The 23,118-nt window shown below is 34.7% G+C and overlaps 1 protein-coding gene across 1 annotated transcript; it reads left to right on the forward strand.

Annotated features, from left to right (window-relative positions):
- The first annotated feature begins 1,450 nt into the window (after positions 1-1,450).
- On the forward strand, positions 1,451-8,368 carry LOC123673502 (cysteine-rich protein 1-like). Its single transcript, XM_045608020.1, has 2 exons — positions 1,451-1,686; positions 8,086-8,368. Exons 1-2 carry the CDS (start codon positions 1,647-1,649, stop codon positions 8,280-8,282), a joined length of 237 nt encoding a protein of 78 aa, XP_045463976.1. The 5' UTR covers positions 1,451-1,646; the 3' UTR covers positions 8,283-8,368.
- The last annotated feature ends 14,750 nt before the right edge of the window (positions 8,369-23,118 follow it).

The following is a 23,118-nucleotide window of genomic DNA, read 5'->3' on the forward strand; positions in this document are numbered from 1 at the left end:
TTCCCTATTTGTAAAGAATATCAACAATTTCATTGCGTTGTTGAAGCGTATATTGTTCCATTTTTGGTGAAGTCGTAGATTTACTTGTCAAAAGATAATAGAATTGAAAGTGACAGCTGCCCAGATAACAGGATATTCCACAAAGTAATAAACAAAGATAGAGTATACGCAATTTTTACATGTCCCCAACATGGTTGGATTACATTGTAGGATTGTGATATATTTTCAAATCCAGTTTTATTTTATCTTTATGAATGTATCTTATATTGAATGAAATATATTTATTTGAGTGATTCTCAATTAAATATGCAAATTTGAAATTTGGAATCCGATATTTTTCCTAATTGTCGAATTTATAGTATGCAGAATATTTATTATTTCTACCTGCTGAATCCAAGGTTTGGCAACTTTTGCTCTTCTAGTGTCATCCGTTGTTTCACATCGTTTGGCGCGCTTGAAGTTTGTTTTCGGAATTTCTGATATATTTAGGTATTTATTTCAATAAATTTCGAGTTGATATGAAACGTTCATTCACTATGGGCACAGCCGTCTTCAACTCAGTTGAAGACGGCTGTGCTATGGGACATAAGAAGAGCGTTCTTCGTGGAGAAACTCGAGAATTGAGTGAAATATCGTACCACTGATATGTTTTCATTCACGCGCGCTTCATGTCAAATTTGATAGTTCATGTTGGGACAAAATTTGCTTACTGAAAATAACATATGCTCCCTCAATCTATGTTTATTACTTTGAGGAGTACAATTGCTGCTTTAGATGTAGAAGATTTCATAAATTTGGTTGGGTTTTTCGTTTACAGTGTGAAGTATTTTCATGGGGGGGCCACTATCCATACCTGTAGGCATCTATCCCCAAAAAGGCAATATTTTGTAAAATATGCAATATCTAAGTCAGAAAAAAACACAGTATTTCATTTCAAATGATAAAACCTACTACAGTCATAGAAATTATTTATATTAACGTCAATATATTTTCAAAAGTTTGAAGCATCCGGGTTTTTGCCTATTCGTAGTAAATTTCAACAATATTAATGCGTTGTCGAAACGTATATCGTTCCATTTTCAGTAATGACGTAGATTTACTTGTCAAATGTCAAAAGATGGCAGAATCAAAAGTGACAGATAACAGGATATTCAAAATGAAACCTCTTAGTACTAATGAAAGAATAGAGGAGAGCGATCTGTTCAGGGAACGATCGTCCAAAAATTTCGACAATTCCATCTAGCAGGCTTCTTGAATAATCAATTCCCAGTACTTTTAGAATGTATAATAGTACCTACATTCGAATATCCAATTTGGTAGGTATTTAAAATACGAAGGAACATTTCCTTTTAAGGATATGAATAAACACTACGAAACTGAAGTCTCAAAGGCGATCTTGCACCTTACGAGCACGCCAATGCAGATGGTAATTTCAATAAAATATAATCCATTCACTTTTTAATGCATATATGGGTAGGCAGCGCACTGTCAGACTGTTTCGTGGCCGATTAAACAAAATTGAACAGGGCGTCCAGCGCACTTCGAGAGACCTGACTTGCTTCGACGTGGTTCAGTTAACCAGTTAACCTACATCGCAGAACTTCGAGTTGTTTTTGTTGTTGTTGTTTCGGTGACGATCTGTGAAGATGCCGAATTGTCCCAAGTGCGAGAAGCCCGTATATTTCGGTAGGTTGAAATTTCTCAATTTTTGAGGCTTCGAAGCTTGTTAAAACCTCTCAATAACGAAATTATTGAATTATACAAGGATCTGAACTTGTATGATGCAGTTACTAATTACTTAAAATCGATAGGTAATCCTGATATTTTTGAAAGTTATACTTCTCGATAACATATCTCACGTTTCACGTTTTTACGTGTTATGATTTTAAAAAAATCATTCATTCTTTTCAGCCTTCGAATTTTTATTATTATTAAAGCTCTAGCATTTTCTAAAAAAAAATTACAAGATCCCTGAACTCGTGTCACTTGTTGAAATTGATTCAATTTTCCCATTAAATTTCGCATTAGATATTTGCTTCAACATACTTAATTCAGTTTTTTTAACACAAATTGTAATTCAAAACTTCCTGGTCTGTGATATGATATGAAAATATAAAAGCAAGTCAGTATTCTGTTATCTTGAAGGAACATAAAATCAAAAACTTGATTATTTTTTTTCAATCTAAAAACTAAATATCTTTATTGCTGAATTTCACATATCAATAAAATTTCTGTCCCGGGCAGATTGATATCAAATGATATCACCTTCACGAAATCTCATATGAACATTTTTTTCCACTAGTGTGCAACAGTTTTTCAAATTTCAATTCGAACTTCGAACCTATCTAGAAAATTTCAAGTATCTGACACATTTCGTTAGTTATTGAATTTTAACCATCGGACGGACGGATAATATCGATTTTGACCTCAAATTCTTTATCGGTGGGTTCGAAAATTACTCTAAAATCGATAATTATGAGGCTTTTGAATTCATACTTTGAGGTAACAGATCTCGTTTTCAATTTCATGATTCTACGTTTCATAGTTTTCCAGAAATTAATTCTCTTGATTTAAATTATGTTATTTTCAGAATTCAAAATCTGTATGTCTGAATTTCATTGCAGTTATCTGTTAGTGGAAACCACAAGAGATAAGTGCAAAATGAAAATCAGACATACAAATTTTGAAGGTAGAAATCACTTGTAGTTTCCACTATACTAATAGGAGTACGACCTACAGACATAGATATTTTTACACGATTTTTAGATTTTTTGCTATTGCGCAAAACATAATCTATGAAATCCAGCTGCGGAAATTGAATTTTTTACTTTTCAATATAGCTAAATAAATGTTTAGTTTATGAATAGAAGAATAGGGACGAAAATTGATGATTCAGGAATTTCTAAAAGAAAGTTCTTCAACCTCACTAGGTATTGCATAAAACGTAATCTGAGATGACTTGCTTGTAATGTAAAAGATTTCTGAAACATTTATGACTAACTAACCAAGTGACCTCGACTTTTGATGATACATAACAATTTATATGTAAAATAAGTATGTATAAGCGACGAAGGTTTTTCTGCCAAGTATCTATTCCTTTGGCAGGTAGGCATGTCCGCTTCAACATTCCGACAAAACAAAGTTTGAATATCAACAGAATCAACAAAATCAATCGAACAGCATTGGAGACTCTTGCAAACGCTTCATTCACATAATTTATTAGTGGAAATCCTCAAAATTGTTCGCCATCTCGTCAAAATGTACTACTACATAATACACTCTCACTATGAATTTCATTTATTTATTTCATCAGACAACAATAAAAAAATTCCTTCAAGTAGTTTTCCAAAATTTTCTGGGATATAATCCACCTCTATTTTCCAGTAACTTCGTCAACAGTTTCATTACACATTTTCGCAATACTCATTTAAAAAACTTATTAAAACACCATAGGAAGTCATTGATCAGTCGTCTTGATTATTAAATTCAGTTTTGAACTCCATCCAGATTTTTGTGGCTATACATACACACCTCGGAAAAAAATTATGCATTTTATTCGCTCAGTACCTATATAATCTATTTTTATTTTCTTGATTCGGATATTCCATGAGATAGCAGGAAATAATAATCCATAAAGTGAAATTTGCAGTTTTTTTTTTCAAATCGAATAATTCCAATCTCAAACACCAAAAACATGAAAATAGGCCAGTTCAGGAATTCATTCAATCCAGCGAAAATTATCAGTACCAAGTCAATAGTCATCCACTTGACATCAATAGTGAATATCAACGTACACCAAGTCGAAAAATTAATGACTGGCTAAATGAACAAACACAATGACATCATCACCAATTCAACAAGGTGTAACTATTTCCCGAAATTACTTGTTCTACGCTGAAATGATCATAATTAAAAATAATCCTTACCTACTATTGACGTGATAAAAGGCTTATTCAATCATTCAGAGATTACACGAATTCATCTAATCAGTGTAATGAAATTGATCATGGAATTGTTTGTGGTGTGGGTGTAACTTCAAACGGAAATATTGTTAAGGCTTTTAATCTTTTCAACCTTGAATGGATATCTTTGATATCTGTGATATTATTTTATCTTGAGGTTTAAGGTATCCTATTTGAGGTGTATCGAATCTTAAGATAACCCCGTTTTCAAAAGGTAGAAAATTTCCATACAATTGCTGCAATTGGCATTATGATAAATTTTTATCATAAGGGATATTTTACGATCGTTTACAATCATTTTTTACGGGCGATATGCATTTCTATTCTCCGTTTCATAATACCTCCAATTGTTATTTTTTTTTGTTTTTGTTGTTTATGATTTTTTATTATCAAACGAGAAAATCTCTTGGGAACCTCTGCCTTGTAATAGGTATATGTGGTCTTTAGGCTCTCAAAAGCCCTTTGAAACCGCCATAACTGACCCTCTTGTGTAATAAGTTTCGTAAATCGTTTGGACAAAAAGTCATCTATATGGTTCACCGATGGATCAAAATCAGAGAGAGGCACTGGCATTGAGGTATATGGACCTAAACTGAGGATCTCTAATGCCCTGGGAAGTGAGCCCTCTATTTTACAGACCGAAATACTGGCTGCTCAGGAGTGTCTTAAAATGAACCTCAAGGGGGCGCATGTCTACATCACCACGCTGAGATCCCTGGAATTGTACTACCAGGGGTCTCTGTTGACCTGGGAGTGGCGTAACACCATAAAGCATCTGGCCAGAGGCAATAAAGTGACTCTACTAAGGGTACCAGGGCACTCTGGCGTTGAAGGAAACGAAAAAGCTCATGAACTTGCAAAAAGTGCATCAAGGTTAACACCTGCTGGACCTGATCCCTTCTGTGGGCTAGAAAAGGACCAATACAAGGCAGGGGTCCAGAAATAGGAGTTGAATAACAGGATAATCCACTGGACAAACACTCCTGGATTTACTCAGGTCAAGAAATTCTTGATGACTTCACCTACCTATGCCAGAAAGCTCTTGAAGCTATCACAAGCCGAGCTTCAGGTGATGGTGGGACTGCTGAGGAGGCACCGTCGGTACAAACATCATTTGTACCGTATGGGAAAGTCAGCAGATGAGATTTGCAGGCTCTGTGGATCAGAAGCAGAAATATTTCAACATGGTATGCAAGTGTCCAGAGCTGGCTGGCCTAAGAACCATTCATATGGGGAAGGCGGTCCTGGATGCCCGTGAGGTAATGGCCAAGGCCTCTAAGGAAGTCTTTGACGACCTCCTTGGGTTTCCATGAATGAGTAGGGTAGAGAACTAAAGATCTACATGGTCACAGTTCCCGGAAGGCTTACCGAGCCAGTTCAAATAAGGATAATAATAATAAGCTCTCAAAAGCTCCTAAAAGGGTCTATTTTTGAGCACTCGTTCCCCGAACAGAAACTTAAAATGGAAATCTCGATGGAAATTACCATAACATAGTACGAGGAAACAGATTGACCCAATTATTAGAATTAAATGAGTCATGCCGCTAGACTAATTAGATTTTTATTTCACTGCACAAAATTCACGATGACATCGTATGTATATTATACCACTTGCAAATACGATAAATCAATCATAGAGCCCAGTCTATGTCTCAATTCATCAAACAGTTAATCTTTTGAAGGCACTTGAGCCACACTTTCTGATATACTCAAAGCCGTTATACCGTACGATTTAATATTCAACCCAACACGCCAAACTTGCCATTGAAAATGAATATGACGGCAGGAATTTCAATACTTTTCCGGTTATATAATATTCCACAAGAGTTCAAAGGGATCTAGCAGTCTGAATATGAAATAAAATCAAATTTCCGATTGTTCTATTGGGTTTGAGTACTAACGGTTCAGTTGGAAATTTTTTCGAACAATTAGTGCGTCAAAGTTGAAAAATTTGTAATAAACGTTCGAGGTTTGTTATTTCAATGTACAGGGTGTCCCAAATTGGTTACACATTAAAAGCATCTTGAGAACTATAAGTTTTAGAAAAAATTTTCAAGGACCCACGATCTTTTTTTTCGAAATATGTAATAAGATATCAGAAATCAGATCGTAAATATCTTGCTTCGTTCTAGAGTTACAGGGCGTTTATGAAAATTGACTGTTTCAAATATTTCGCTATCTTTGTCGATTTTTTGTTTCTAATATTCTGGTCTAACTGACCAATGCCATAACTTTTGTTCTGTTTTGTAACACTGTTATGTCCCCAATTACGCATGCATATTCAAAAAAGTAAAATTGCTATGGATATTTCAACGTTGCAACCCAAATACCTTTACCAAATTTCATCGAAATGAGACTTGAAGGATAGACAGAAAGGTAGATACCTAAATTATTCATGAAAAGAGACTTAGAACCAATTGAAATATAAAATGAACATAAAGTATAAATTCAAAATTGAACCTCAAAAAGGCTGAAGATTGAAAAAAACAATATCTCAATGTTGATCTTTCAAACATGTTCCTGCTGAATTGCATATCAACCAAGAAATATCATCTGTTCAAGTCACGTTAAAATACAGTGATATTTCATTTCCTACTGATGTTGACGTTAAATGAAACGTAAATAGGATATCAAATTTTCCTCCCATAGAATGATAGAAGCTTATGGCTCAACGATATAATGAAAACGAGTTCTTCTATAAATTTTACATTTCCATAAAAAATTTATCTGCACTAAAAGCTAAGATAGTTTTTTGTAACATTGTTACTTTGTAACTACAACAGGTATCGAAGTATGGAATTCAGACAAATATCAAATATTTACTGATTTGAAAAAACTGATTGGAACTATAGCATCTACCGATAAGGAAGTGCAAACATTAAAACCGGTTTCATCCGTTTAGGTATTCTATTGTCATCATCCAAACTGTCCTCATCTCTCAAAATAGTAAGAAAGAGTCTCATGAAAGTCACAAATGAGTCACCATGTTATAATCGTCAGATTATGCAAATTGCATCCTATGTGGAAGCAAATTTTTTGAGGAGGATCAAACTCTTCAAGATATCATAACATATTCTAAATTCGTAATTTTCACAGAAATTTGAGGTTTTCGTGGATAATTTCTAATTGCACTGCAGAGAAAATATTGCAGAGCGAAAATTGCATTTCGAAAACATCCTGTTGCCAATGACACCGTAAACAATACTGAAAAATATTAGATAAACTCATATAGGTCTACAAAAAAAAACAATACTAACATTTGAAATTAACCGGTAAACATTTTTTCATACAATAATGTAGTTGGTGCCATCGGATATTTTTTTCTCAAACTATTCCAAAGATTAATTATTCAATGAAAAACTAGTAGGAAAACCAAAGCTTAAATTCATCAATAAATGTTATCAACATTTCTACAAGAACTGTAGAAAATAAATTATCAGCATATTATGATTAGGAAAATAGGAAATAATAATGATATGCAGAAAGATTTTTTTATATACATGCATATATGATGGTCGACTGTTGAAATGATCTGCTACTAAACTTGATACTAGAAGTCATTAAAAAAAATTCGAGAGATAAGCCATAAATGTATATTTATGTACTTGACTTCGATGAAGACCCCACTTTGTATACTTTATCAATGAGTCCTTTTCGTACCTATCACGTTTATAACTTGAAATGTAAATGTGTAAAGAGAATTCAACCGAGAGCACTGTAAATTTTATATGGATTGAAATTTTTTCTCCAGATAATTTCAATACACGATTAGGATAAAATTCTACGTTCAAATGTAGAAGAGGAAGTTCAAGTTCAATGCGAAATTTCTTGTCGACCGCTTCAACAGAGCCTGAAAAAATTCGGGAAGAATATTGGAAAAAAATATTTTTAATTTTATGATCAGATCCAACCGAGATTTTGCGTATAAATATAAAATAACAATTTCAAATTTTATACGAATTTTTATTTTGATCCCGTTACCAGAAGCATAAAAAATAAAATAACCGACAACAATGACATAATAATATTTTTTTGAGCTTTTTAAGTTCCATAATTATACATTATATTTTTATTCCGATAAAAACACTACAAGTTTCTAACAATAATATGTTTTTTATTTCAGCTGAGAGAAAAACATCTCTGGGCAAAGACTGGCATGCTGGATGTCTGCGTTGTGAAAAATGCAATAAGACTCTTACACCAGGTTCACATGCTGAACATGAGGGAAAGCCTTACTGCAATCACCCTTGCTATGCAGCTCTATTTGGCCCAGGAGGTTTTGGACGTGGAGGTGCAGAAAGCTACGTGTACAAGAAGTAGTTTCTACTGCCAAGAGGACAATATATATTTTTATCATTCCATTTTATCACTATTAAGTAATTAATAATAAATCGATTTTTCCATTACTGTTTTTTTTTGTCTTAGGTCCTAGGTTGAATCGTACAGTTTCATCCCATATTGTAGGAAAATATACTGCTCTTCGAAAGTTTGGGAACTCTGAATTTTTTTAACAACACAGGTATATAATGTGTATGTAACTAAGTACATAAAAACACAGTTTTTGTAGTGTTTTCTTACTTTACTATGCTACTTAAAACAATGATTTCTAAAGAGTAAATGTATATATTAATTTTTTCCTAACTTTTGAAGAGCAGTATGATAATGACAGTTCAGTCTTAAAAGAATACTATTGAACAAAAAGTATATTCTTTCACATCATTCGATAGGAAACTTAAAGATTACAATCAAAGCTGTTCCTCACTTTCTACTGACTTGATTTTCTAAACTACATTAGCCTTTAATAAGCTAATAGTCTTCAGCAGTTATATCGTAGTATTCAAGATATTATTCATGTTTAGTATGTACAAATGAATTCTCAATATCCTAAGCAAAAGACATTATCTCCCATGGGTGTTTTTCCTTACTTTATTTTAGCGCATCCACCATATCTAAGTATTGTTCAAGTGCGATTTTTTCTAAGCTCAAAATCATAATTCTCTGTTTTGTATTAATATTGCAGTTTTGGAAGTCAATTCTTCTTGTTAGTCATGTTATCTGAAACAAATTGTTGTTTGGTTGAAATATATTTAACAATCACCATTTATGCTTCGTGTCACCGTTAAAATTGTGTAATACCATAGTATAAGGAATCCTTATACTATGGTAATACATAGTATATGGTATAAGGATTCCTTATACTATGGTAATACATACCACTAAAATGTCTAGTGGGATATGAATACTTAGGTATATTCCTTTTTACGAAAGTGTTCAAGAATGCTTACACTCTCTGAGTGAATTCCGGCAGTATTCTGATCTGTCGCTTTGCGATGTACTTTCCTGAACTGTTTTCGCAATAGAAGTCACCTCTCCTGGAGATTAATTTACCTAGAAACTGGCATTTTGAGGTTTCAATTCTTGCGCCAATTGAATTTTATAGAGATGCAGCTTCAGATCTCCGTCCAAATGGGGTGTAGCTATGATATATACACATTCAAAGCGTATGCACGTTTTGGAATCCAGAGGTCGGGATCATCACGAACAGATTTATTTTTTTATAGGGATGAGGGGTGTTGCGATAACCAATTTTGAAGATCGTATCGTGTACTATCTGACCCTAAAATTTCGAATCAAAATATCCATCGATAATGAAATAACAGCGATGGAAATTTTAGGATTAGATAAGATCTTCAAAATGAGGTATCGCAACATTCCTATTGAAAATCAAGGGGTTGTACTCACCCCCGTTAGGGGTTGCAGTTGCGAAGAGCGGAAAAGTTATTCCCCCTCAAATCAGAAATTGGCGGGTCCGAGCAATATTCTACATTTTCATTTTTGAGCCAGAAAATGGAGGAGTTAAGTTTTCGTTGTACCACCTAGTTTCTAAAAGTTATGTGGTATTCAAGGGAAAAATAGGCGCATGAATGAAAGGGCGTTCAAAACACCTATAGTTGTCTTGTCATAAAAATTTGCATACACAGTTGCACCGTGGAAAGAGTTTTACTGGGAAGTAAAATCCACCACATTCATATTAACGGTTCGTGGAACGAGTTTCTAATCCCTTAAGCCTCTTAAAACCTGCACAAGACAGAAAACGTGATGTTTATCGAGGTACAACTCTTCATACCCTAAAAAAATCTTATCATGCGTGCGAATATGCAGCTTTTGATTAATTAGTATCCAGTAACTTCTCTAACGTGCCTTATTCAGTTTTTCAACGAACTGAGAACAAGCGATAAACAAGCAGGCGACCAGCTTGGTTTTTGCTAATGGCAGATGCAATCTTTGTCGGTATAACACGTGGCATTCTGAAGTTTACGTGCAAGGCATACAGTCAAGGACCCCCTGCTCGGGAATCGCAACACCAAAAAACCGAATCGACACATCCATTAGTGTCATCTATATGAGAGACGGATACCTGGCGTTCATACTCCCTCACAAAAATAGCTATTATTACAACTAGGGAAATATGAATAGTATATTTCCCGAGGTTGTCAAAGTTACATCCCGAGGGCGGAGCCCGAGGGATGTATAGACAACCGAGGGAAATGTATTCATATTTCCCGTGGTGTAATCAATAGTTTTTTTCTGATTGAAACAATCTGATAAGGAAAAATTATTATTAGATTGTATATTTTTGTAATAATTAAATTTTTAACGTTGCTATGGGCCATGTTTCTGAGAATCTTGGTTGACTGGTTTCATTTTGACGTCTTGTCAAAAATAAAATTAATGAAAAAATGTCGAACTACGTCGAAACTCAAGCGGCAAAGGCCCGTGAATCTTTGGTTCCAGCCAAATCTCAAGCTGCCTACAGTAAAGAGTACGAATGCTTTCAGGAGTGGAAAAGAAAAAAATTGGTGGACGGTGTGAGCGATAGTATTTTGTTAGCATATTTCCAAGATTTGGTATGTTGCTCTGATTCTTGTTATTCTTGATGTATGATTAATTCATTCGATCCCCAGTCCCAGAAATATTCTCCAAACACGTTATGGCCGAAACTATCGATGTTAAGATCAATGCTACATTTGAAGGAAAAAACTGATGTCAAATTATTCGATGAAGTCGAAGCATTTGTTAAGAACAAAAATAAAGGATACGTTCCTAAAAAATCATCAGTGTTGTCCCGGGAGCAGCTCAAGACATTCTTGAGTGAAGCTCCTAATGACGTTTTTTTGATGTATAAGGTAAAAGTTTCATTTTGATTTCCTCTGTTGATAAGATTTTTACATTCATAATTTTGAAGGTTGTTTTAATAATGGAAATCTTTGGCGCCTGCAGAACACGAGAGTTGGTGAATATGCTATCTTCAGATATCGAAGATCGTGGTTCGGTAATCATAATCAAAGTCTCAAAGACTAAGAATGATATAAACAGAATATTCACTATAATTGATGAAGAAGATCTGGGTGCTGCTCGTTTGGTGAGGGAGTATTCAGCGTTGCGCCCGCAAGGCGTTCTTAGGTTCTTCGTAGCTTATAGGAATAAGAAGTGTACTCTTCAGCCTGTCGGCAAAAATACCTTCGGAAAAATTCCGAGTAAGGTTGCTGAATGGTTGGGTTTAGATAATCCGAAAACCTATACAGGTCATTGTGGAAGACGAACATCCGCGACATTGGTTGCCGATGCGGGAGCCTCAATGACAACACTCAAGAGACATGGTGGTTGGAAAAGTTCGTCTGTTGCAGAAGGCTATCTGGCGGACAGTATGCTGCACAAAAATAAGGTAGCGAAGATGATAGCAGGTGTGGAGGGTGAGCCATCTGCAGCATCACAATCTTTGAAGACCGTTTTGGGAGAATCGTCCGAGACTGCTGCTGCAAGGAATGTTCTCAAGAAAACTGTAGTCTCGTCGTCGAATAATTATGAACAAGATATTTCTTCTTCCTTTGTATCTGGTGGAAATACTTTTAGTGGAAATTTCAACAATTGCAGTTTCCATTTTGTTACTAAATAAAGAAATAGTTTCATATTTCCCTAGGGAAATATGAACTGACGTTTCATATTTCCCTTGGGAAATATGAGTGTGTTATGACACATGGTAACTAAGGCGATATAGCTCAATATTGGTTCGATCAGAAAAAAAATTGTTTTTTGGTTGCTTCAAACTGTGAAGGAATTGAATTATCGAGATATCTAAATCACTTTTGAAGTTTCAGTATTTGAGTTTTACCGATTTGTTATCTGCAGGACACAGAATGAAATTATTTGGTTGAAAAAAATCAGCTATTAGGTACCTACTGTATCATAAATTTAACTTTTAATATTTTTCGAATGACTGAATAAACCTGTAGTGAAATTTCTGAAAAAATTTCAAGATACCTCCAACTTATATTGAAAATGTCGAAAAATAAACATTCGAAATCGTTCAAAATTATCATAGTTTATATTTTGTTACGTATAGAACTGAAAATAGAATAAAAAAAAGATCTGTTCGACATATACAGCTTCTCTTAATAACTTTGGAAGTATTTCTTCCCCTTGCCTGTTAAATGAATGCAATTACCGAAAATTTACAGCATTAATTGAATAATAATAAACTATGTTCGAATTCTTCTTCGTTTATAATGGAAAAGCAATAGTCCGCCATCTAGTAGGCCTAGTTGCAAGCGTTTAGTTCCAAAAGTTCTCTCACAATTCGAAGATGTCTCTATTGATTTCCGGGCGCCTTACTTTTCCATTTACATAATAGATGGTGCTACAAACGTAAATAGTGTTTGAAGATTATGGAGTACAAATCTGTGTTGAAGCTTTTTAGATTAAGGTCCTAACTAAGCAAGCATTTTTCTATGCTCTATGGAGTGTAATTGGTGGAAATTACGCTTGAGAAAGAGCTGAGAGAAAAGTTGTACAAAATAAAGGAGCTAACCCATATTTATTACTTTCGTTGGATAATTTGGCCGATTAGATTGTTTCATCAAAATGATTTTGACTCAGAGATGATATACATATAATGAAGAATACAACTTAGTAGGTAGGTAATATTTTCTATTACCACATTACCACTTATTAAGTTAGATATAAGTTAGTTAGAATATGAAAATCAAAAATGGGATACAATTTTTTTCTGGAGATCCATGCCCATTTCTAGATAGGTATGATTCAATAAAATACAATACCAACGAAATAACCTTCACATAATACTTCTTAATTTCATAATAGATAGTATGTACCTACTCACCCCAATTTTAGGATTTGAAGATGTTCATCAATTTGGGCAAGATTAAAAATGAAGTAGGTACCTATTGTAATCTTTTTGATATGTTATAGCGCTCATCACTAACCTGAATAAAACTAGCAAATATTCAATGCAGTACCTCTAAACAATGCAACAAGTAATCAAATATAACACCACTGATAAAAAGATCAACACAGTAATTTCTCAGAAATATCTGGTGTTAAAAGTTGTTGATTTTTTTGACTATGTGGAAAACTAGTTCAACATAAGAAAATTATTGGAAATCAACCTAGAGCCATGTGGTCATGTCATACCATTGGATTGATTAAAGGATATGTCACCAACCATATAGGTACCAACACTATCAACCCATCAAATTACTAGTAGTAGGCAAGACAACATTTAAATGAATAATACAACTTTCCTATTATTAGTATTATCAACATCAAAAAAGCTTATAACTTAATGTTTATTTTCAGAGAAGAATATGGTACATTATTTAGAATGTGCAATGATAATAGATATGTATATAGATACATTTTCTAACACATGCAATACTGAATAAATGAACTGAGCCACAAAGAGAAAAGAGAACAAAAATATTATATATTTTTGATATGTATTTCGGTGGAAGGTGAGCAATCCCCTTTTGATATTAACTTGTTTGTTCAAGCAGTGGACTAAAAAGATTGTTGTTAAATTACAAACGGTGTTCAATTAGAAAAAAAAATAGTAGCCACTGAATACAGTAGTCAAATCTAAAACACATAAAACAGAACACAATAGAAAAACATCACTGCCTACAGACACAGAAAACCATCAATAACCTAACCCAACCAAACCAACAACCACAGAAAAAAACATAATTCGACTAAATCTCTAATTCCATCTAAATAATCGTGTCTAATGGACTGGCCATTTAGAAAAACAAAAAAAGCATCTAAATGATATGCCTCCATCAACCGTGGGTTAATTTTTGGGTTTCAGGGTGGTGTTAAGTATGTGCATGATTACAAATAAAGGCTGGTAGTTAGTCTGGTATGTAAATATTTGTCCAGAGAGGTAGAATCGCGTCGGACCGTCGATGGTGCGGAGGGCAGGAGGGGATGACGTGGCCAAGACGGGCCAGTTTGGCGTTCTGAATGGGCAGAGGTAGACCAAGGTGAGATAATGAGCTTGTGAGACGGAGATACCGAATTCGGTGAGGGACGAGGAGAGAACGATTCCGAAGAATTCCACCCGCTGTATCTTGTTAAGTCATCTCGGCTCACGATGCGAGAAGCCAGTTTTACACCGAGAAAACTTCCATCACACAAAGGCGATCTCGTTGTGAATCATGGTTTTGTGTTTTGAACACGGCTGGGTAGTGTGTGTGTGTCTGGGAGTTCTTGGTTTTGGTACAGGTCCAGCTTCTTTCGGACCGGTGTTGGTATAGACGTAATTTTTGGTTGATGGGAAACTATGGGGTTGTATAATGAAAAAGTAGATTGGGTGATGAAACAATAATTTCAATTTTCACAAATTGGCTGAATTTTGAAATCAATATTTGAAGTAGGTGATAAATATGACAAAAGCTCCTGATCAACAGCTTTTGCTTGCTTGTTCAAATATATTGTCATGTACTTGATTTTTTTAAGGAATTTGAAGCCGTTATGGGTAACACAATGACTCAATTTGACCTGCTGAGTGACAAGCAATAAAACTGCTGAAAAATAAGCTTTTCAACATACTGCCCACAAAAGCACATTAGAAACATGAGGAAAGCACTGACGTGAAGTTGAGAACTTTCTGCATGCACCAATTCTACGCTAGGAGACCACAGAACTGTATATAGGTGAATTCGAGGGGTCAATTGACGCATGAATGAAAAAGTGCTCAAAAGTACCTGACTTCTTGTCAGTGCTCTCCTCATTTTTCTCCGTATTTTGACATTTGACAAGTAAAACTTACTGAAAATGGAAAGATACAGTCTTCACCAATGCATTGAAATTGTTAAAATTCATACAAAAATGGTGAAAACTTTGCAGCCACAATTCTCAAAACTACAGCACTTTTGGGTCGAAGTCGGCCGGCAACATTGAAAGTGGTGGAAAAATTTTAGCTATTGGGACAAGTTAGTGATGTGAAGAGTGGAAACCGTGTGCATCGCTCAAGAACAACTGATAATTTTGCTGCTATAGCCTGTAGCGTTGATGAAATCCCAAGTTGGTCGATTTTGGGAATTAGGTCTTGATCAATAATTTTTGGATGTCGAAATTGAAAGATATTTATGTGGACCACGTTTATTTTCAACAAGATGGCAATTTAACAGAAAAAGTTTCCTCGACGTGGTTTTTATAGAAAACGTGATCACAGTTGGACATCGAGATCTTGTGTTTTAACACCTTCAGACTTTTTCTCTGGAGCCATGTGAAATACAAGGTCTATACCAATGCTCAACAACCGATTTGAGACAAAAGAGATAAAATTCGTGGAGTTTTCGAGACGATCAGCCACGAATGTGCGAATTGGTCATGAAAAAATTTAATAAAAAGGATATGGTGCTGCAAACGTAGCCATGGTGGCCATTTGAGTGATATCGCTTTCCATCATTAATGGCTAATATAGGTACCTTCCTCTTTGCAATGAAATGAACATCCATTGATTATCTACAAATTTACTCGTTTTTTTTTCAATCTCAAAATGAAAACTATTAATGGAAAACAGGAAAACCTTTAATTGAAACAAATGGAAATATTCTTTGATCTAACAATAAATTGGTTACCAATTCAGATTTCACACATTTTCTTCTAAATGTCCTTTGGCATTCTCCTCGCATATAATGAATCGCATTAGATTCTCTTTATGTTGAAAGCAATATCAAAATGAAACCTCTCGTAGGAAAACCCTATACTACACTCACCGGCAAAAAACTCGGCCACCTAAAATTTTGCAAAAGTTCGTTGATCAAGAACTTTCGTAATTTTTCATCGAGAGCAATTGTTTCTACGCCAAATTGAAGATGAATTCATTGGTAGTAAAACAAACTCCAGAAAAATTCTACAAATATGTTGACATCTTATTTATACAGGGTGAAAAAACCCATCTATCTGTAGTCCAATTTCTAAACACCCTGTGGAACAGTTCGATAAATTTGTAGAGTTTACACTCAGTTTATTACAAAGACCATCCTTGTCGTCATCTTTCAGTTTTATTTGACCTTAATATCTTGATTTTTGTTGTTGTAGATACACGTATTCAAATAAAAGCCTGAAATTTTATAAACACGCCAAGCTCTAGGACCTGACCGGTATATCAAAAGCAGTACGTACCGAATTATTATGCTCAACCTTACATACAGGACGTTCTTCTAGATCTAGAAGGTGTAATTCCCTATGCTAAATTTGTTGGAGATTACTTCATTTTAATGCACGACAATGCAAGACCGCATCTAGCATATATTGTTAACCAATATTTGGATGAGGTTGATATCCACCGATTATTATAGAATGGCCTGCATGTAGCCCGGATCCGAATCCGATTGAACATCTCTGGGATGAAATTCAAAGAAACACTTGACTAGCTGTTTTTTGCGCTGCAATCTGAATATGATACAATTCCTTAAGATCTCATTATTCGTCTTATCAATTACATGTCTTGGCGTTTCCGCTAGAGATGGCCATACGAAATATTGAAAAATCCCAATTAATTTTTCTCTTTTGTTTCAAATTTCTGTTGAATATTAAAACAGAACCAATTAAATTTTTTCCCTGAAACAATTCCAGCTTTTACAAATTTCCCGAATTGTTCCACAGGGTGTTAAGAAATTGGACTCCAAATACATGATCATTTTCACCCTGTCTAAATGAGGTATCAAAATGTTTGAAGAACTTTTCTGGAGTTTGTTTTAATACCGAAGAGTTGGCGTAGATCGTAGAAAATCGAATGAAAAATTACGAAAGTTCTTGATTAACGAACAACATTTTAGGTGGCCGAGTTTATTTTTGACGGTGAGTTTGTAATACTCTAACCTACTAAGTTAAAGTAAGTAATCAAAACTATCTAACAAAACCAGAAGTGTGGTGAACATAAAGTGCCTTGAAACAACATGAACATTAATACTTTCGCTATTAAAAATTCAGGGTTTCCCAGAAAGTTGTGTGTTGTGTGGACTAACATTCCAAACAGGCTCATCCCGGGGGGTAGCAGCATCAACCTGGCATTTCCGAGAAACCTCCCCCATTTATGCGCCATTATATATTTGTATTGGATGCCTTTTCAAACAAATCATCCAAACAAAGAGGATCGAACCGCTCCTAGGTAAAATAACAGTAAGTTCGGACTTACGGGCGGACACCCTCCAAAGGCCATCTCGCCCTCTGTTCGTTTATTATATTATAACTTCTACAAGTGTGTTTGCATAGTTGGCCATACAAATTGATGCGTTTCACGATTGCACGAATGAATAGGACAGATTCCGGTAGGCGGACAACGAACAGGATGATATTTTTTGGCACAATTGAAGGCTATCAAGGGCTGTTTTGTTCGAGGAGGAAGTGTTTTGTACCGATCTTTTTCAGCGATTTCACGTTCGATTTTACGGATGTGAGAAATTGGGTCTTCTGATGATTTCATCATTCAGGATTGGCGAAAATACTCAAAGGTGCAAATTATGGATGCAAATATGCATCTAAAATATTAAAAAATGCATTAGATAATCGTTTATTATATTAAAATGAAACATTTTTAGGGGTTATATTGGTCTATTTATAAATTTACAGATTTTTAATATAACCTTTCACTATGACGTTATGTGATTAATTTACGCCTTTTATCACCTAAAATATTTTTTTTCTACAACCGGTTCTAAATAACTACTTCTCCGTACTGTTTCTCATTCGGAAAGTGTCATTCGGAATAGTATATTGTGCAACAAGTGGAAAAGTCCAACTTTTCTCACGAGTGTGGAAGTTTGTGGAACGAGTCTGAAAGGCTAGTGCCGCAAACACACGAGTGAGAAAAGGACTTTCTCCACATGTTCCACACTTTATCTACTTTTCCTACAACTGCACAAATTCAAATAATTCAAGTCATGTACCTGATTCAATTCAAAATGGCCTTCGTTAACAGTACCTATGCATTTGTTACGTTTTTGTAGAAAAGACTTTCCAAAAGCCCAATTTCATTGGTCTATCAAGCGAGGTGTATGCAAAATACCGTGACTTGTACTTAAATTTGTGCAGTTGTAGGAAAAGCATAGTGTGCAACATGTTGAGAAAGTCCTTTCCTCACTCGTGTGTTTGCGGCTCTCATCTTCCAGGCTCGTTCCAAAAACTTCCACACTCGTGAGAAAAGTTGAACTTTGCCCACTTGATGCAAAATATATACTTTTTCCGCAATAGTGCGGGAAAGTAAATCTTTATTAGATTTATGAATATTAATACATTTAACATTATTCATATTATTCATCAAGTAACGGCCTTGCTACTTTAATGAGTATTATGGTATGATATAATATTCAACCAGTAGGTATTTCCAAAGGGCCCATTGGATCCAAAGTTACGCCACTGATAGGCCAGTTAAAAATCGTTGGTGAAATCCCATCATTACATGCTTGAAGATATTAATGAACATTTACGCGTCCCATACGTGTAAATAGCGAGGTGGATACGGGTCAAGGCGACCTCAAGAAGGTATTGTGCCACAACCAAGCCGAGAGTTCCAATAATCTTATAAATATTTCAATATATAACCTGTTAACAGTTCAATCCACGACGTCCAACTCACCGACAGTCGGGGAAGTAACCGGTCAGACAATAACAATGAATTAACAAATCAAATTAATTGGGCGGCTGTATTTATGACGCCCATGCCCTGAAAATTTGAACATACATCAAACTGGCGACCAAGATAACAAGAATCGTGAGGAGCAAGGTGATCGTAACAACTCGTGCACGCTCGTTACCGGCCTTTTGGACGAGACGAGCGGCGTTGCCGCGATTACGGAGGCTGCAGGTCCGTCCGTCTGTACTTCGTTGATGGTCAGATTTATATTTTGTTTAGGGTTTTTGGGAAGTCGTTTACGGAGAAGTCAGAAGGTTTTTTATGCTTTTTTCGATGTCTGCTTTCCACAAGGAGTAACATTTATGCTTGCTTTCTGAAAAGACTCGAACTCTTCCAAATTTCCAAAGGGGTTCCACAAGAATGTAGTCAAAGATCACTTTTAAATAGGTAGTGTTAGTGTAAAGTCTTGGTTCTCCCCTCATGTGAAGGGTGTTTTTTTTTAGAGCTATAGAACTTTAAATTGCAATAGAACAACGATGGATTATTCGATTGACATGAATTTTATTTATCCGCAAGATGATCTTGTGGTATTACATTTTAAATATGATTTCTGGCATATGACCGCCACGGCTGGCTCGGATGTAGTCCAATTTGGACGTCCAATTTTCGATGACTTTTTCCAACATTTGTGGCCGTATATCGGCAATAACACGGCGAATGTTGTCTTCCAAATGATCAAGGGTTTGTGGCTTATCCGCATAGACCAATGACTTTACATAGCCCCACAGAAAGTAGTCTAGCGGTGTTAAATCACAAGATCTTGAAGGCCAATTCACAGGTCCAAAACATAAATAAGGCGGTCACCAAACGTGTCTTTCAATAAATCGATTGTGGCACGAGCTGATGTGTGACATGTTGCGCCGTCTTGTTGGAACCACAGCTCCTGGACATCATGGTTGTTCAATTCAGGAATGGAAAAGTTAGTAATCATGGCTCTATACCGATCACCATTGACTGTAACGTTCTGGCCATCATCGTTTTCGAAGAAGTACGGAGCAATGATTCCACCAGCCCATAAAGCGCACCAAACAGTCAGTTTTTCTGGATGTAACGGTGTTTCGACATACACTTGAGGGTAAGCTTCACTCCAAATGCGGCAGTTTTGTTTGTTGACGTAGCCATTCAACTGGTTGAATGGCTACGTCAACAAACAAAATTCTCTTATGAAAATCGGGAACAACGGCAATCTCATATTGGGCTCATTTACACTATTTGCATGCGTTGTTCAGGCGTGAGTCTATTCATGATGAATTGCCAAACCAAACTGAGAAAAAATCACTTGACAGCTGTTAAATCGGTCGCCATCTTGAACAGTAATGCAAACTTAAAGTAATATACCTCGAACACCCGTTATAATAAAAAATTATTAAAAAAAAAATTAGTGCATTACCAACCCAACGAATAAATATACACCCCTATGTGGTTTCGATCAGTGATCCATTTTTCAGCTATAACTTGCAACTATAGGTATTAAAATTTAGCTTGGCACTGACAACCAATTTTATGGTGCTCCTTCTCTCAGAGGACTGCGATGTTTCATATCCCAGGATCATTAGTATGGAAACTGACTGGCCCCTGCCATATACACCCTACACCTCTTCAGCAGAGTATGGTCACTTTGCCGCAAAACGGTTGGTTTATGTTCTAAGCGATGCCGTTCTGCCGAGAATTACATTACTGGCGCTCTTTTCTCTTGCTAGCAAAGACTCACCACAAAAAGAAATGTCCATAGAAAATAAAGCAGCATCCTTATAATTTAGCTTGGAATAGATCTGGTTTTTAACATTTTCAGTTCATAACTATGAAGAACAACTTGCAAATATTGAATAAGAGTAGTTATTTATAATCCAATTGCAGAAAGCATGAACATTCATCCACGAGTTCAAAAACGAGCCACGAATTGTCGAGTTTTTAAACAAAATAGTGTTAGCCTTCTGTACAAATATTATACATTATTTTCTCTAATTCACTGAATTTTTATTGAAATTAATGAAATATTCCTATAAATATCGTTTAGTGATTTTTTGCAGTGATGAAAGTTGGTTGGCAGAACTTATTCTGTATCACAAATTCTGACAGATAGATAATAATTAAATTCGTGACAGGACATTTCCCAGTACCAACATATAATAATGAAATACATATAAACTAGAGATCTCTGAGAAAATAAGATATTTCCGCACGATTTTGTTCTACAAGGTATGAAAAAAAAATGAAAATTGTATTTGTTCAACTGATTCGGTCCTCACTTGATTCATTTCAAATAAGTAGGTAAATAATGATAAACTTGAATTTCCACAATTTTCTAATGAAATGAAAGTTCGTTCGTCACGGTGTGTAATAAAAATAGTTGGAAGAAGCAGTTAATTCCATTATTTTTACATAAGAACATAATAAAAAAAATCATAATTCCAAAATTATTAGGAATTGGATTTTGAATATGAAAAGAATAAAAATGAAAAAAATAAAACGAATGATTACTTCGCAAAAGGAGATGTTTATGTTTTTAATGATAGGAGAGTTATTCATTTATTCCAAAAATTTTTATTAGAATTATTATTATTAAAATATGCTAGAATAACTGCCAGGTTAGTGATGGCGGATGAAGAAATGTAGGTAATAATTTTTGTTCGAATTTGAAATTTAACTTTACACACATCACCAATTTCCTTAGTGATTTCATATGTCCTATGTATGTTCTAGTGTTATAAGTATTTTCCAAGTGTGTTTTCTCCCCTCTGGTTGATATTCTATATTGATATTCTCGGTTATTCTAAAAACAACACAAATCGAGCGAGCATTTTTTAAGAAAAATAAAAAAACAAAAAACTGCCTAACTTCTTCATTCTACTTATAACTCTGAATTACTGCTCGATAAATAATGAAGAAAGATCTTTCATTATAACCATAATACAATTAATACCTCAGCATTCAATAATATTACAAAAATAATAATTAGACAAAAAGGATTATCACCTTTTCAATCTATAGTCATTTAGCACATAGTTTGAAAGAAGTGTACCTATTCCTTTTATGTATGTGATTGCAGTTATTTATGAGGTGCAACCCTTTGTCAAAATAGGTATACAATTCAAATTGAATAGCTTTACCGCAAGAAGGAATGATAGAGCAGTCTTTTCAATGAGCTCCCTAGTTGTGATTGTTGTTGAGAGACTCAAAATTTTGTGATACTAGGAGTGTGTCTAGTCTAGTCTAGTATCGCAGTAGGCTTTGTTGCCTAGTTTTTATTATGATGCCTACCTCCTCATTTATTGTCATTGTCATACTATCTTTTTAAGAAAGTTGTCATTTGAAATATGAAATGAATTGTATTCATTGCAAGTGAATATTTCAAATATTTATAGAATCAGTATGACGATTTATAGTTGATTAAAAATCAATGTATTTGATGAAAACAATAATTTGAATAAGTATGCATAATTACAAGATCAATGAGGAAAATCTACGTTTTAGATTCGTTATGAATATTCGAATAAAGCAAAAACTAAAAAAACTTGGTGTCAGGATCATTTGAATCTTTATACATATAACTGTATTTTGGTAGATATATTCTTTTATATCATTGTTATCGGTTAGTTTATATAGATGATTGGTTCTGATGATTTTGAAATTCGGCATTAGAGTGATAATCATTTTTGAGCGACTGATTTTAAACCCAATATGATCTGCGATTACGGATGTATTGACTAATTTTCTGCTTAAATTTTTTATACTTCTGTTGGACTGTTCAATATGGAATCTTGAATAATTTTTGAAATGTTTATTATATCTACATCAAAAACTAAAATTTCAACTTAGTCGGATCTGTTGTCACTGAGATATTAGTTTTTTCTCGATATATTGCTTGAATCGACACGTAATATTTCAGTTGACTTCATACTGTAATTTGATCGTTTATTCAAGGCAAATTTTCACTTGTAAATTTTGAATAGCTAGTGAACTTAAATTCAAGTTTGAATTCTGAGGTGGATCCAATAATGAACTGCTGTTGAACAAAGATGAATTTTATTGTGAAAGTAACAAAATTTATATTTGTGACACCCTTACTAAATCTGTCGAAAATGACTTCTCGATGTCAATTGTTAATCGATGAGTGTCCCGCATAGACACTCATCAACATACACTAGAGAAAGA

Source organism: Harmonia axyridis, chromosome 2, assembly GCF_914767665.1.
Source record: "Harmonia axyridis chromosome 2, icHarAxyr1.1, whole genome shotgun sequence".
NCBI classification, from domain to species: Eukaryota; Metazoa; Arthropoda; class Insecta; order Coleoptera; family Coccinellidae; genus Harmonia; species Harmonia axyridis.

What these genes read in the sequence shown, in the direction of transcription:
- LOC123673502 (XM_045608020.1), top strand. Translation starts at nt 1,647, where the DNA reads ATGCCGAATTGTCCCAAGTGCGAGAAGCCCGTATATTTCG. An exon ending in CGAGAAGCCCGTATATTTCG is followed by an intron (nt 1,687 to 8,085) that starts GTAGGTTGAAAT and finishes TTTTTATTTCAG; the next exon opens with CTGAGAGAAAAACATCTCTG.